This window comes from Chamaea fasciata, unplaced genomic scaffold (genome assembly GCF_029207755.1).
Source record: "Chamaea fasciata isolate MVZ Bird 193981 ecotype frontalis unplaced genomic scaffold, bChaFas1.0.hap1 SCAF_16, whole genome shotgun sequence".
Classification (NCBI taxonomy): Eukaryota; Metazoa; Chordata; class Aves; order Passeriformes; family Sylviidae; genus Chamaea; species Chamaea fasciata.
This window is the reverse complement of record NW_027094101.1, coordinates 16,262,024-16,276,537: the sequence shown is the minus strand read 5'-3', so window position 1 is coordinate 16,276,537 and position 14,514 is coordinate 16,262,024. Positions and strand designations below refer to the sequence as shown.

At 43.9% G+C, this 14,514-nt stretch overlaps 1 protein-coding gene across 5 annotated transcripts in view; it reads right to left on the bottom strand.

Annotated features, from left to right (window-relative positions):
* Positions 1-13,265, bottom strand: part of CRAMP1 (cramped chromatin regulator homolog 1) — a 49,581-nt gene extending 36,316 nt beyond the window's left edge. For 2 of the 5 annotated variants that reach the window (XM_066198513.1, XM_066198514.1), the window contains exons 1-3: positions 11,204-11,334; positions 10,399-10,748; positions 830-1,023 (exon numbers count right to left, since the gene is read on the bottom strand). In XM_066198513.1, the coding sequence (XP_066054610.1) occupies positions 830-1,023; positions 10,399-10,748; positions 11,204-11,244 (585 nt within the window). In that variant the 5' untranslated portion in view covers positions 11,245-11,334. Of the gene's footprint in view, positions 1-829; positions 1,024-10,398; positions 10,749-11,203; positions 11,460-12,937 lie in introns of those variants that run through there. The other 3 variants (XM_066198511.1, XM_066198512.1, XM_066198510.1) reach the window with 3 other exon arrangements.
* Between the last annotated feature and the right edge of the window lie 1,249 nt (positions 13,266-14,514).

The window sequence follows — 14,514 nt, the reverse complement described above, 5'->3', positions numbered from 1 at the left end:
GAACAAACTGAGTCTCAGATCCACCTTGAAACAAATTTTTTAAATTTTTCCTCAATATTTAAAAAAGTCAGTGAAGTGGTTTAAAAATTACTTTATTCCCAGGAATATTACTGCAATTCAGAGGAGTTAAAAAAAGAAAAACACTGTGTTAAGTGTTCATTTTGTCCACAAAATATATGTATGTGATACCATGCCTAGGATGAAAAAAAAAATTCAACAAGATGCATATGTGCAAAGAAAACTCCCCATCACTGCTTTTGTTTTTACCTTTGGCACGTATTTTCAAAACAGATATGCTGTGGAAATAATCACAGGAACAAGAAAAGCAGGAATCCATCATATATATCATAAGAGACAGAAAATAAGATGATGTAACTTACTCTTGTCTCTCAGCCCTAGGACTGAACTGGCTCTATCCTCTTCATGGCCAAAGACTAAACACAACTCTCTTTAGAACAGAGCAGCTTTTCCTTTTTGGTATTATTACAGAGCAAGTGTGTTGCTTTTGAAAGTTCAGATGGGGACATGATTTAATTCTTTTTCATTTGAAACAGAACCATAATTCAATAACAACTGAAATTATTATAAACATTCATTAATAAAACTCAGAAATCTTTCCTGTGTATTTAAAGAAAAAAACCCAAGAAACTTGACTCTTTTGACACGTGGCTTTGACTGACAGCTGTTTCACAGCCCTGTGTATGGCCCCACAAATGCTCATCTCTAAGTGGCCTTCTGCTCCTGCCAATCTCACTCTAATCAACCTTCTTTATCAACATCTAGCCTCTAACCAAAGCCATCTAAGTCGGTTATTTTCTTCTACATGTACCTCATACAGTCCCTCAAAGAAAGTATTCTTGTCCTCCGTGCTCCATGACTCCCACTGCCGTCGGACCTTCTTCCCTTCTTCCTTCTCTCCTGCTGAGGAGCCCAGGTTCCTTGCCGCTGACTTGGAATTCCCAGCAGGATTGCTGGGAGGAATTCCTGATGTGCCACCAGGTGCAGTCCCTCCATTATCTGCTGCTGTAAAAAACCATAACCAGAGTGAATATTAAACCTACAGGAAGATTAATGGATGAAGGTAAGGGAGTAATTCAGAATTTTCTCCTTTTTCACTTGAAATACAATGGGACAAATAACGAGGTTTGTTTCATAAGAATAAAACCTCAAGTGCAAAAAACAAGGGGAAGGTTTCCATGGCTTAATTCTGTAGTTCCAGAAGTAACACAGACAAGCAGGAATGTACCACAGCAGCCTCTACCAGATAATGCTCCCTGATACTTAGATGCTGGTAAGCTCTGCAGTCACTGCCCTGCAGCCAGGGAGAACTCCTAAGCAGTACTGAACAGGGAGCTGACCAATGGAGCAAAGCGATGTCCGTGAGGAAAATAGGTGGAATGTCACATCCTTGTCTTTGGTCTTGATCCTACTGCCTCCAGAATAACTGTGAAAAGGGAAGGATTGAGAGAAGTCCACTTTAGCTCATTACATGGCAAAGGATCATCATTTCCACAATCTGATCCACAGTGTATGATCCTCAGAGCATCACCTCTGACATGGCCCATCTAGGAAAACTCCAGCTATCCAAAGGATGGCAAGTGTCAACCCACGCTCCTTTCCCAAATCCTGCTGTGGCTTTTAGAAAAAGGCACAGAAGTGTAATCTTGATAGCCCCCTTGTCAGTTATCAGCATCCAAAGAACACAGAAAAAAAATATGAGGATTGGAAATACTAAAATGAGAACAATGCTGGATAAAACTGAGAAAATTCGCTGTTTACTCAAGTAGGGACCTGAAAACAAAAAGAGATGGAAAGTGTACAAACAAAACATCATGCCTGGTTTGATGCTATATATGAGTGTTAATCCAGAAACCGAGGCCAACTCCCCAAAATGCATTCATTTTTTTTCTGTAAAAAAACAATCATTCCCAGAAATTTATATTTCTAAAATCAATTATCTTTAATTTTATTTTTAAAAATTATTTAGGATTAGACTTATCAATGCAGACACGTACTTAATAAAACAGAAGTCTTTTAACACTAAATGTTCATTGCTCATTATAAGGAATGCTCATTACACTTTCCTCTTCTCCAGTGACTGGCCTTTATGTTTTGTGCTTTACCTCAGCTTGCCTCAGTTTATTTGCTTATACACCCAGCTTGTACAATATAGCAGTCCCAACTGGTTTCCTTAACTTTTAGATATATCAGCATAATTCTCTTTCCTATTTAGGCTTTAAATGTTCAGTTGTCTTTTCAAACTCAGCTTCATGGAGGTTTTTGTACCTGACAAAGCCAGAGTTTTACATATACACATACATACATATCTCATTCAAGAACCCAGAGATCCCATTTTGAGAATTCTAACAGAATTTTTTTTAAAAAGTATCAGAAGAATCAGCTGTTACAGGCCCACTGTGCTTTAGAGATTGAAAGACTTGTATGTAAATCTTCACAAGTCAATTTGAAAGGAATCCTTTGGGCGACAAAGTCATTTTTCCAAATCCTAAAGATGGTGGTTTATTCAAGTAATGGAAATATATTTGAAATCAAACCTGGAAGACAGCAGGATCTATGAAAGTACATTTTTTTTTCCTGCATACAATAAATATTTACTTGATATAAAATATGATACCGTGACCACTTTGGAGTTAATATGTCTTTTCTTTCTAGGGATGATTATTTGACTCTTGAAGAAAATTACTGTCACCACAGAGATGCATGTAAGGCAAGACATGAAAAAACATTAGACAATCTAGAAGAAAATTCACTTATAAATAATTTCTCAAATAAACAGCTTCTTTACTTCCTTCAGGTTTTATCAGACACTGATGAAATAACTGAAGCCATTTAATTCTGGCACTGTGGAGGTAAATCCTTTTAAAAAAAGGAAACCACAAGAAAAAAACTGAGCACTTTAACAGATGGTTGAGAAGAAACTCAACACAGACACAGAACAGACACTTCTTCATTCTGCAAATGTGAGATTGGAATATCACAATTTGTACAGTAATGAATTACAGATCTTTGGTCAAGAAGGACAAAGTCAAACCCATCAGTCCCCACACTCAATCTCCAATCTCCTGTTGCTACCAGCTCCCAACCCAAAAGACATCCTTTATCAGAAGACAGGTACAGGATTTCAGTCCAGAGCCACTATTTTGATCACAGATCCCAACTTCTGAGATATCCTTCAAAGGAATAATGAATGCAGGATGCGAGGGTTTCATTTGTGCGCTGGCCGGTTGGGTTTTGTTTGGGGTTTCTGGGGGGTTTTGTTTTTTTAACACTTACTCAAGTAAATAAAATCCTAAGTCAGCTGCCTGAAGAACAGATCTTATCAAAGATTTTCTGAAGATTGTTCAGTACACTTGGTAGACATAAAGTTTTCATTATTAAAAAACAAAAGAAGCTAATGTGTCAGTAAAGATTTTATGGTCTTACAAGAATTTAAAGTTCAGTTCATTTTCATTTACATTGTAGTCGTAGGTAAAAGATGGACTGGAGAGCTCTACTAGACATGCTGAGGACTCCATGGATTCAACTTCTATACAGGATGTAACTCATAATTGATCTTTTGTTCCTTCAGGCATACTTACTATTCTACAAGACAAACTGCAGTCCTGGGAATTTTATCAGAATCCTTTTTGTTTCAAACTCTTTTACAAATTACCATCCAGACAATTGTTCAGGGTATTGTATATGAAGATCTAAAAATCTGAATATCCTGTCATCTCAACAGAGCTCTTGCATGTCATTCAATTCTTCCACGAACCACTGCTTAAAAACTACTGGCACAGTCCCTTGTTCTGACATTCCCCTTAATTCTTTCCATCTCACTTGCACTTGGTACTTCTCCTTCCATCCTACCCCGACATGCTTTCATTCATCCTTTGCCATCTTGTTTACCCCAGTTCTCCCTCCCTCCCTCCCTTTGGAAGTGGCTCAGGACCAGGACTCCACAGTATCTCATCCCATGCTGCAAGAGGAGGATTTTCTCCTCCAGTGCAGTAGGTACTGAGCTCTGACAGGTACCTGCCTGCAAGACTGCATGGGTGTTTTCTTCTTATGGGAAGAGCAGGAGAATAGTGATTTACAGGAGATGGGGGAGTGACCAAATGTAAAATAAACCATGAGGGACATTTTACAGCTCTTCCTGGTTAGCTCAGATAGTGCTGTTTGATACATTGTATACTAAATATATCCTGTCCATAGAGAAACAAGCATTAAATATTGGTTTGTTACAAGGCTCAGATTTGTAACTGACACTGCATATGCTTTGAAGACATTCAACTACCTCTGATTTTCTAAATAGTAACAGTTAGGAGAAGATAGGCTACCATTGTCTGTGTTGGACAGTTACCAGTTGATCATGAGATCAGCAGAGTTGGTCAGAGCGTGGCACTAAGAATGGTACTAAGAATGCCAAGTACCAGGTCACAGGTTCCGTTCCTGCATGGGCCTATACGGGCCATTCATTTAAGAGTTGGACTCCATAATCCTTGTGGGTCCCTTCCAGCTCAGAATATTTTGTGGGTCTATGTTTCAAGCTTTGGGTGTTAATTCACAAGAACACTATATGGCATACCATGCAATAGGACATAAGCTATTCTAGACTCACAGATCTCAGGAGTCCATGCTGTGTCCTGTGCAGGCAGGGTAGAAACTTCCTTCCCAGTTACGAAGTTAGCACTCAAAATGAAGTGTTGACTTGCAGGGAACTTCTCTGCTACAAGTTGGCATTTGCAACCCTCATTTTCGGGAGTGCGTTAGTCCTAACATTTGGCAGCCGGACTGTGGCAGGTGAGAGTGTGAATGCACCATCTTGTTTATAAAGGTATTCCCAAGTGAATGTTCTACCTACAGTGACTGGTGACTCCTGAAGAAGTTGTTGTGAGCTAAGCCTGTAACCCAGCTTGTGTGTTGGGATACAAGGGTGTAGTGAGAATTTACTCTGGGGATTCCAACTTCTGTGTGTGTGTAATCTGTCACAGAAAATATGAATCAGCTGGCCTGTAAAAGCTGTCAGTGGAAGACTGAAAGGCAAATTCTGAGTTGATACCTAGAAGGAAGAACTTGTGGTGGTAGCCACTATGAGATCCTGATACTGTCAGTGTCTCAGTTATTTTAAACCTGTGTGTTCCACTGTCTGTCATTCCTATATGGGATCTTGAAAGCGCAGTCTTTAAATCTCTTTATTTATTTTTTGCAAGCGTTTATGTTTTGCTTAGAACTACAGAGACGGCTTTTTCCATGTGAATGCATTTTGAGATGATACTATGCCAGACACAGATAAATGAAGTTTTAATAATTTGACATATAGATAGGCAGAGAACACTGGACAAAAGGAATGAATAAGTTTCTCTGGAACACTGGTGTTCTGATCCATGATTTCTTGGGGGGGTTACAGTTGAAATACAGAGTACAAAAATTCGAAGTCTTTGTAAACTGTATTGAAAGATGAGGGAAAATGCTGGGAACTTGCATATCCAAATGACTGCCTTGTACCTTGTACACAGGTACAAAGTACAGGTGCTGGTGCTCTGGTGCACCTGGAGCGAAGAGAATGAGTTGCAATAGCTGTAATGGTGTCGATGTCTAGGTCACTGGCTGAGTGATGCAAGATGAATAGACATGGGAGAATGTCCAGCTTGTCCTTGTCTTGTCTCTTCTATAAAGGATTTTACATTGAACAAACACCTGAGCAGGTTGTTAGAGTGAGCCCCCTCCTTCTCCCCAGCATTCTGCAGCAGTAATGCTATAGCTGGCCTCAGGGGAGTTTCTTGTTTTAATGCATTGATGAAGATTTAAATCATCCATTATTAATCATAGAATTAATCACAGAATCATCAATCATTAGAGAGAGGATGGAAGCTCGTTAGCTGTTCTGTATGTAACAAGAATTCCATACAGTAAGACTGAGGTAATGAATTTATGGGGGGTAACTTACTGATGTATGATTGTTCTTGTTATTGTCTTTTATCCTGAACTGGCCTGTAGTTCTATGCACATTCCATTGCCTTACCAAGGCTTGGTATGCTATAGGTTAGATTGGGATAACCCAACGATAAATGTTCCCATGCACAGTAGTAAGAAAGGAATGACAGGGCAAACCCCTTTGGTCACTCCCCCATCTCCTGTAAATCACTATTCTCCTGCTGTTCCCAAAGAAAACACCCATAAAGCTCAGTATGCAGTTCCACTTAACCCTGCAGCCATGCAGCCTTGCACACAGACACAGTACCTACCTGTCAGAGCTCAGTACCTACTGCACTGGAGGAGAAAATCCTCCTCTTGCGATATGGGATGAGATACTGTGGAGTCCTGGTCCTGAGCCACTTCCAAAGGGAGGGAGGGAGGGAGAACTGGGGTAAACAAGACGGCAAAGAATGAATGAAAGCATGTCAGGGTAGGATGAAAGGAGAAGTACCAAGTGCAAGTGAGATGGACAGAATTAAGGAGAATGTCAGAACAAGGGACTGTGCCAGTAGTTTTTGAACAGTGGTTCATGTCCTAGAGAAATAACGCTGGAGGAGTAACATCTCACATGATGGTTACAACACATTCTGCAACATATGAACTCAGGAAGACACAATAAAACTCACTGTAAGTACATACATTAGGTATTTTGGTATCTACATCTTCTCTACAGAAGATAGTAGTTGATATAACCCACACGCTACCAAACATGGAACTCTGGCATGCTGAAACAAACTAGACTGCTTTTTAGCAAGTTCTATACCATGCCAAAAGATGGAACACTTCAATTCAACCAAGCTTTCAGCTGAGTAAGTTCTTTTTCAAAAAAAACCCTGCTTATTACCACAAAACAAATCCAAATACTTTTTTGAGCCATTCTACACATTTTAGGAATAAATCCAGAACAACAGCATGAAAGACATCTTCAAGCTTCAGCTTATCACCATTAGGCTAGTCCTCCTGACTTCACTCTGCATTCAGAAAATAGATAAAAACACTGAAATGGCAATACTCTACTCTAATTCAAGCTACATCTACAGCACATGATGGCAATGTATACCATTAGCACTGCCTTTTACCAGTGTGGTCACAACAAACACACAAATACATTTTCCATCCACTCTGGCTTCATGGACGAAAGCCTGTGGTTCACACCTTAACAACCTGCGCTCAGCAACCATGTCGCATGCTGGTGTTTGAGAAGCAAACACTCAGAAATCCCTTTTTCAGCAACCTTAATTTGATCTGCACCTCCTCCCTCAACCAACCTCCCTTCATTGGAACTTCCACAATAAACTGTCTCGACACCACTAGTCCTTCAAGTGCTTGCTATGGTTTCATGCAAGTTACTTGAAGACTTCCTTTCAAGCCTTCATGGTTCAAAAGTCATGCATTAGTTGCGGTGTAGACTATGACCTTGAAAATACAATTAACAGGTGACGAGCAGTTGAAAAGAGTATGATAATAATTCTTAAAAAATGCAGAGATTTAGATATTTGTGCAGGAAATTTGATAAACCTTCCCACAATTCCAAATGGATTGGCTACTGAAGTGAAATAGTTTCCAAACTTTATTCAACTGTACTATTTTCCGTGTAATTTTTTGCCTTGAACTCAAAAGTGCACCTCAGTACACAAAAGGCAAGAGATGGGATTCAAACGTGCAATTAAAGAGTACATCAGGGCAATCCGACTATTAGCAGCATGTTTATACACTCCATGAGGCAAGCTTCCTTGAACCACAGTAAGATAAAGTTGAAAAGTTAGCAGATGTTGAGTGGGCACACTCTTTTTACAGTTTACAGACAAGTTTATCAATAATTTGTCTGCTACAATTAAGGACCCTAAAAGCACGACTGCCAAAAGTAAAAAGGAATTTGCAACACATAGAAAAAAAAATAATACTATTTTCAAAACTTTTCTGAAGACAAACCAATGCTTGCTGAGCAACTACAATTTGAAACAAAATAAGTGCATTGATCACACTACTCCTTAAAAATTGGCAAGTGAGAATTTTCCCTTCAGAATACAGAGGTTCTAGAAGTAAACGCACTTCAATAAAACGTTAAGGGTTACACAGCATTATTGAATGCCTATGACAAAAACAAGTTTCTTGTTTCACTGGACCAAGCACAGGTGTGTCTGGTCACTCCAGAAGGCCACTGTCAGAGCTACTTGTGCAGCCATCACCTTGACTTTGACATAAACAATGCAAAAGCTTCCAGGTTTAGAGCTGATGCACTCCAGCTTTTCATCACTTTTATACTTACAGAGGGAGGAGAAAGTTAATGGGACAGCTAATGAAAGGATTTAAGTCCAATCTTTATTAGTCATCTCCACCCTTCCATTCATTTCCTATCAGAAGCTGCCTCTGTGAGACACTTTGCTCGGAACACAGAGCACTATGAATTCTGATCACAAGGCATTCCACTAGGAATTAAGACAAGCCTGGAAAACCTCTCATTATGCATCTCTGAACATAAAGAACTCAAATTAGAAAGGATCCTGTTCCATGGCTCTGTTCTCCAAAATCTGACAATTATAATCTCAACCATATCAGAGAATTCAATCAGTTGGACACATTCACACCAAATCTGGCCAGGCAGAGCTGTGGCTGGTCTCAAAATTGAAAAACTGAAAGCACAGATATAATTCTACCACTGTCACTCCTGATGAATTTAAGGAGTTCTCCCAAACCTGATAACATGGTACAGTGATTGCAAGCACTATCCATAACTGGTTACTGAGATAATATTTTCTGTTCTGTATGTAATTTTCTTATGTTTGTTTTGGAATCTGAAAGTGAATGAAATTTATTTTCCTATCGTGTTGATATTCCTAGTTAAAAATCATTCTCCTGCTCTAGAATTGGAAATAAATGTTCATGTACAAACATGATTATACACTTGCACAAACACATGTATTTGTTCACACATGCATGCAATTCCAAATCAATGGAATAATTTCAAATGGACATATTCAACTTGTGAATCATATACAAGACCTATTTCAAAGAAACACCTCCTCACATCTAATACTATTTACAATCCTGGAATTAATTATACATAGCTCAACACTCCTGGATATTCCATTTGTTTGTTTATTTGGTTTCATGCAACTGGAAGAAAAATTATATAGGCCTTTCTGTTCTGTCACCTTTGTGTTCTTTGTGTTCTACCACCACAGAGAGCTTTCATTTAACAATTAAGAGATTCAAGAGGACTTACTAAGGTACTTAGAAATACTTTAGTCAATTATACCAACTGTCAAGCAACTGAGTTCAAGAACATTTTTCTGATATAACAATAACTAAATATCCCAATTTGCACTGCCTTATTACTGCAACACAAAACTATTGTAACTGTAATGTTTACTTAATGCCCAGCACATGCACATCCCTGAGACAGACAAGAATGAGGTAAACTCCAAGACACGTTTATCCTACATGGAATTATACTTCAATTTAGCAGACAAGAGTAAACTTAATTATTTTAAATGTTGATGCAATCTTTGAGTGCTGTTTTTCTCAAAAATTAACAGAAAATAACACTTGACTACTTCAGCACATGATATCCAAAATTAGGCTCAAGTACAGCTCAACTGCAGTTCTAAGATGTCATCTAGTTACTGCCGAGCACACACAATGGCACCAAAATATTCAAATATCCCTGCTGCCTTCCAGCTATTGAAGTTAGAAACAGCTCCAAAAAAAAAAAAAATCAAATTCTTGTCTCCAATGCTAAGTGAAAAAGCAGGTGTGCATGTCTGTACCTACAGACTTTCAGATGTGTACAAACCAATCTTAATTTAATAAAATCTCAAATCACATAGATGCCCAAACTGTTCTGAAACAGTGAAACAGCACTCCCAACACCTTAGAAACAAACATGTCAATATGTGTATTTCATTGCTGTTTCCAAAATAGTTATTTGGATAATAAAAATAATTGGGGGAAACCACCAATGTCTTGTGGGTGGGTTTTTTTTAACTATGCTAACCAGCACTCAGTGAATACTTTGTTACTATCCAAGAATAGAATTCAGAGTGCAGCCACCTGATTACACAGCTAGCTAGAGTCTTGATTTCCTAATCAAAACAGAGGAATTTCCCAAAACTCGAGAGAGATGAAATAAAGACATTAAATATTTGCTTCAATAATGTAGAATATTTCCTCCTCCACATAAACATCCAGACGCCCCCCATTTCTGGAAGTGCAGAGAGGACAGTGGGCAGCAGAAAAGCTGAAGCCTTGGGACACAAAGAAGATTTCAGCCATGAGAAACAAGCCCCAAAACACCTTCTCAAACCAAACAAAAGATGGCATCTACCGAAATAGAATGACAACCCAGAGCCCCACAGGTGCGCCCCCTCTTCGCCATCCCCCTTGCCTGCGTGTTTTTAGGGTGGCAAAACACAGTACCTTTGCCTTTCCCAGCAGTGCTGCTGCCAACCGAGGAGGATGCCTGGGAATCCTTCTTCAGTCTCTTGCTCTGAGGTCTGACGCTGGACCTGAGAAAATGATGCTGGTCCGGGCTCTGGGAGGGCTGAAGAGAGGCAGGGGCCGGTGACAAGTTTGGGTTCGGTGGGGGGCTGCTGGTAGTGTTGCTGTTAATGATCTTCTCTTCTTTCTTTGTGCTGCTGCTGCCTGGAGCTGCCTCTCCTCCTCCTCCTGCCCCTTCTTCTTCCAGGGACTCCTCATCTCCTCCTGCTCTCTTGCCCAGCTTTTTCAACCCTTCCTCCCCGCCGTTCTCTCCCAGTTTCACTGTCATCCTGCGGGGGAGGAGAGCGAGAAAAGAGGGGGGCACACAGTCAGGCCAGGGAGCCCCCCGGGGAGGCAGAGAAACCCCTGGGCTGAGAGGGGAGAAGTTTAGCTACAGAAATTCCTCTCAACATGGCCGCCGTTGTTTGTTACTAAATCCCCTTTCGTTTGCTGTCCCGACCCAACAACCTGTGCCGAGGGCGGGAGAGGGAAAGCTCCACCATAACCCCCCCCAAACGGCAGCCAGGACCCCCCGGCAGCCCCCCGTCTCCGTCCCGAAGGGCTCCGGGCTGCCTTTGGCCGAGAAATAGCCCGGCCAAACTCGGGCGTGTGGCAGCGCTCGCCAGCGCCAGAGGAGCGGCAGCCGCCGGGCCGGCGGAGCAGAACGGAGCGGGGAAGCGCTCCGGCCCCCATCCCATCCCACCCCTCCGCGGCTCCTGGGCCCGGGGCTCTCCTCTCTCCTCACCGCGGAGCCGCGGCCCGGCCCGCCGCGGGGGGGGAATCCATGCTCCTGGATGCGGCGGCGGCTTCTCCTCCTCTGTGTGTGTGTGTGTCTGGGGCTGGGACTGGCCGAGGCTCCCGAGGTTCCCGCTCCCCTCCGCCCCCACCCCGCACCTCCCCGCGATCCTTCCCGCCGGGCAGCCCCGACCCCGCCACCCCTGCCGAGAGCAGCACCGTGGGCCGGCTCGGTTCTGTCACCGGGAACGGGCAGGTACCGGCTCCCCAGGCCGGCACCCCTGCCTGCCGCCTCTGCTGCGAGAGAATTAATGCCACCTTTTTTTTTTTTTTTCCTCTCTTTTTTTTTTTTTTTTTTTTTTTTTTTAATTTGGTGGGCAATAAACTTCGGAGGCGCCTACAGCGGTTGTGCACCTTTGCTTCGTTGCTTCTGCCCATGCAGAGAGCCTGGCCAAGCAGGGCAGCCCTGAACCCTTGTGTGCCAAGGGAGGAACCCCGGGCTTCCGAAGGCATCCGTCAACTTTTGGACCTGACACTGGGACCAATTGGTGGGATGACCACTTCCTCTGCTGACTTCACAAATCCTCCCAATTCTGAAGGCTTTTTAAAAATACTTGGAACAAAATGTCAGATAATAGACACAAGCTTAAGGCATTAAATCACATTATCTGTTAAAACCCAACAACTGTTTTAATTTTTCTTAAAGAGTGTAAAAATATTACTGACAGCATATCTAAAAGAAGTCGACTTCTAAGAAAGAACCAGTTAGAGCGCCCAGCAAGGAGCAGCACTTGGGATGCAGCTGCCTTGACATCATGGCAGGAGCCACCATCCAACTTCCATCTAGGGAAAAGATAACCAACAAGAGGAGAAAAATCTGAAAATCACAAACATTGGAATGACTATGGATTAGGTTGACACCAGAATAATGAGGTTCAAAATAAAGAAGATGCATCAACGTGATATGGCATACAAACTCCTGAGGTTCCTGCATACAGGTTGTATTCCTACTATTAAAATTACGTATTTCCCTTTAATTTTCAGCTAAACCATTGAACCCATCCAGAATTGTGTTGGGCAATGTTTCACTCCTTGAAAAGACTCAATAAACTGATCTGAACTGTGGATCTAAACTCTCACTGAAATTTAGTTATTCACCTGACGGGTCCCTAGTTACAGACTGGTTCTTCACACACCAAAACCTACAGTTTCTAGTTATTCTGAGGACAGAACTCTTCCAATTCTGACAGGATGTACTCAAAAACTTAGTGTAAGCAAGGCTTAAACAAGTTCAAGCTCGGTTTTATTACTGCAAGTTGAACGATACACTCACCCACAGGCCTCCCCCAACAATTAGCGGGGGGGAAACAAAGGCAGGCTCCTTAGAGGCAGCTCCTTACAGGACCCGAGTGGCACACCCCGGGATCTGGCCCACTTCTCAACTGCTGGCTCCTTCCAGCATTCTGCCTAAGCCCTACGTGCAGTTTCCCCGTTATAGCTGCTTTTTCCTTTGGTTTTCACCTTGTTCCTCCTTTCCTTTTTTCTCCCAAAGTGAAAATTTCTTCAGACTCGCTTCTTTGGTCGTCTACACCCTCGTGGCCGACCCTCGGCTGCCTCCCATAAGAGCCGCAGAGACGCGTTTCCCAAGCGCGGCCGGCCCGGACGGCAGAGCGGGGCCGGGCCGGCCTCCCCAGGGCTAGGTGCGTCTCGCCCCGCAGGCTCCACTCCCCAGCCCCTGCCTCACCTGCCGCATCAATGCCGCCACGCAGCCTCCACGCTCCGGCTCCCCCGCCGGCGGCTGCCTCGGCTGCTCCGGCACTCGCAGCCCCAGGCACCCCCGGGCTGCGCCCAGACCCGCCAGCTCTGGAGGCGGGCGGCGTGGAGCCCAGCGGCCCTCCCAGTTTTGCTGGCGGCGACAGCCCCCGCTCCCGGCCGTGGGACCGTCCTCCTTCCCGGGCTGCTCCGAAACCCAGCCGCGGTCCCAGCGGTCAGGCTCGGCCGGGCTCGGGGCCGCGCTGGGCTCGGGCCGGGCTGGGGCCGCGGCGATTCCGGTTCCTCCTCGCCCGGCCGGGGGCGGGGCCACGGCGCGCGGGCCCAGCTGAGAGCGCCGGCGCTCCCCGCCCCACAAACAACGCGCCCCATTGGTCGGCGGCGAACGGGAGCGAGGCGGGGGCGGCGCCGCAGCCCCAGCACGAGCCAAACAAAGCGCGGCGCGGGGCGCGTGACGAAAGCTCTGCGCAGAGGAAGAGGCGGCAGCGCGTGTCCCCTGGGGGCGGGGTGAATCCCGAGGTGTGGCTGTTGATTGGCTGAAAGAGAAGAGCAATTGAGAGCCCTCAAGCCGAGTCGTCGGATCGGGGTCCGGGATTCCATTGGTCAGGGGGCGGCTGATTTGCATGCGGCGCACTATTTGTGGCTGCCGGGCGGGAGCGCTGTGGCTCCGCGCTGGTCCGTCGGGCTTCTTTGGGCTCGGCGCCCGCCCGGCCAGAGCAGGCTAGCGGAGCTGCGGCTCGCTGCCTGGCGACACCCTATCGGGCCGGCAGTAGCGCTGGCTCTCGCTCCCTTTGCCGGGACATCGGGAAAGCCGTGGGGCCGCTCTCCTTGGAGCAACTGGAACGTTCCTGGCTGCATCGAGGAACAGGCGCCCTCCGTGAGGCCCTTCGCTGGACCAGGTTTTGCTGCCGGGCATCCTCCTTCTCACAGTGGGGTCGCCTTGAGGTGGACTGATACTCCTATGTGGTGACTTTACATTAACTGATAAGCAAGACAATTTAAACAAATTTTACAACTGATACTGCGTGAGATGCTTTTCCCTTAATAACGTGTTTGTGGAAAGAACATTAGGTCATCCTCTTTTTTAATCTTTATAACTCTCATAGCAGGAAAGGATGTCTTAGTCCTCTTCCGAGGAAAATCTTTGTAAGCCTAGGAATAAAGTCATAACAGTTAAACCTCATCATGGTGTGTAAATTCTGGAAAATCGGGCTCCCGTGGAGCATGTTGCAAATAATTATCTATGATGGTATATCTGGAAGGTGTCTTGAGCACTGTGTCATCACCTGTAACTATGCTGTAAAGTGTATTTTGTGAGTAACTGAGTGGACTGCTCTAAATGCAATTTGTTAAAAAAGGTTTGTCTCCAGTGCCGAGCTTTGCATTTAAATCTACATCTTAATTGTTTGGGTTTTTTTAAAGAGAGTGTTTTTCAGTTTTGCTATAATCTAGCACAAGATCATATGGCTTAGTTTTGCTCCTTGGTTTGGCCACAACCTAATTTAACAATACTGGTAGGAAATGATGGATTCTTCATCTCCACCACCACGT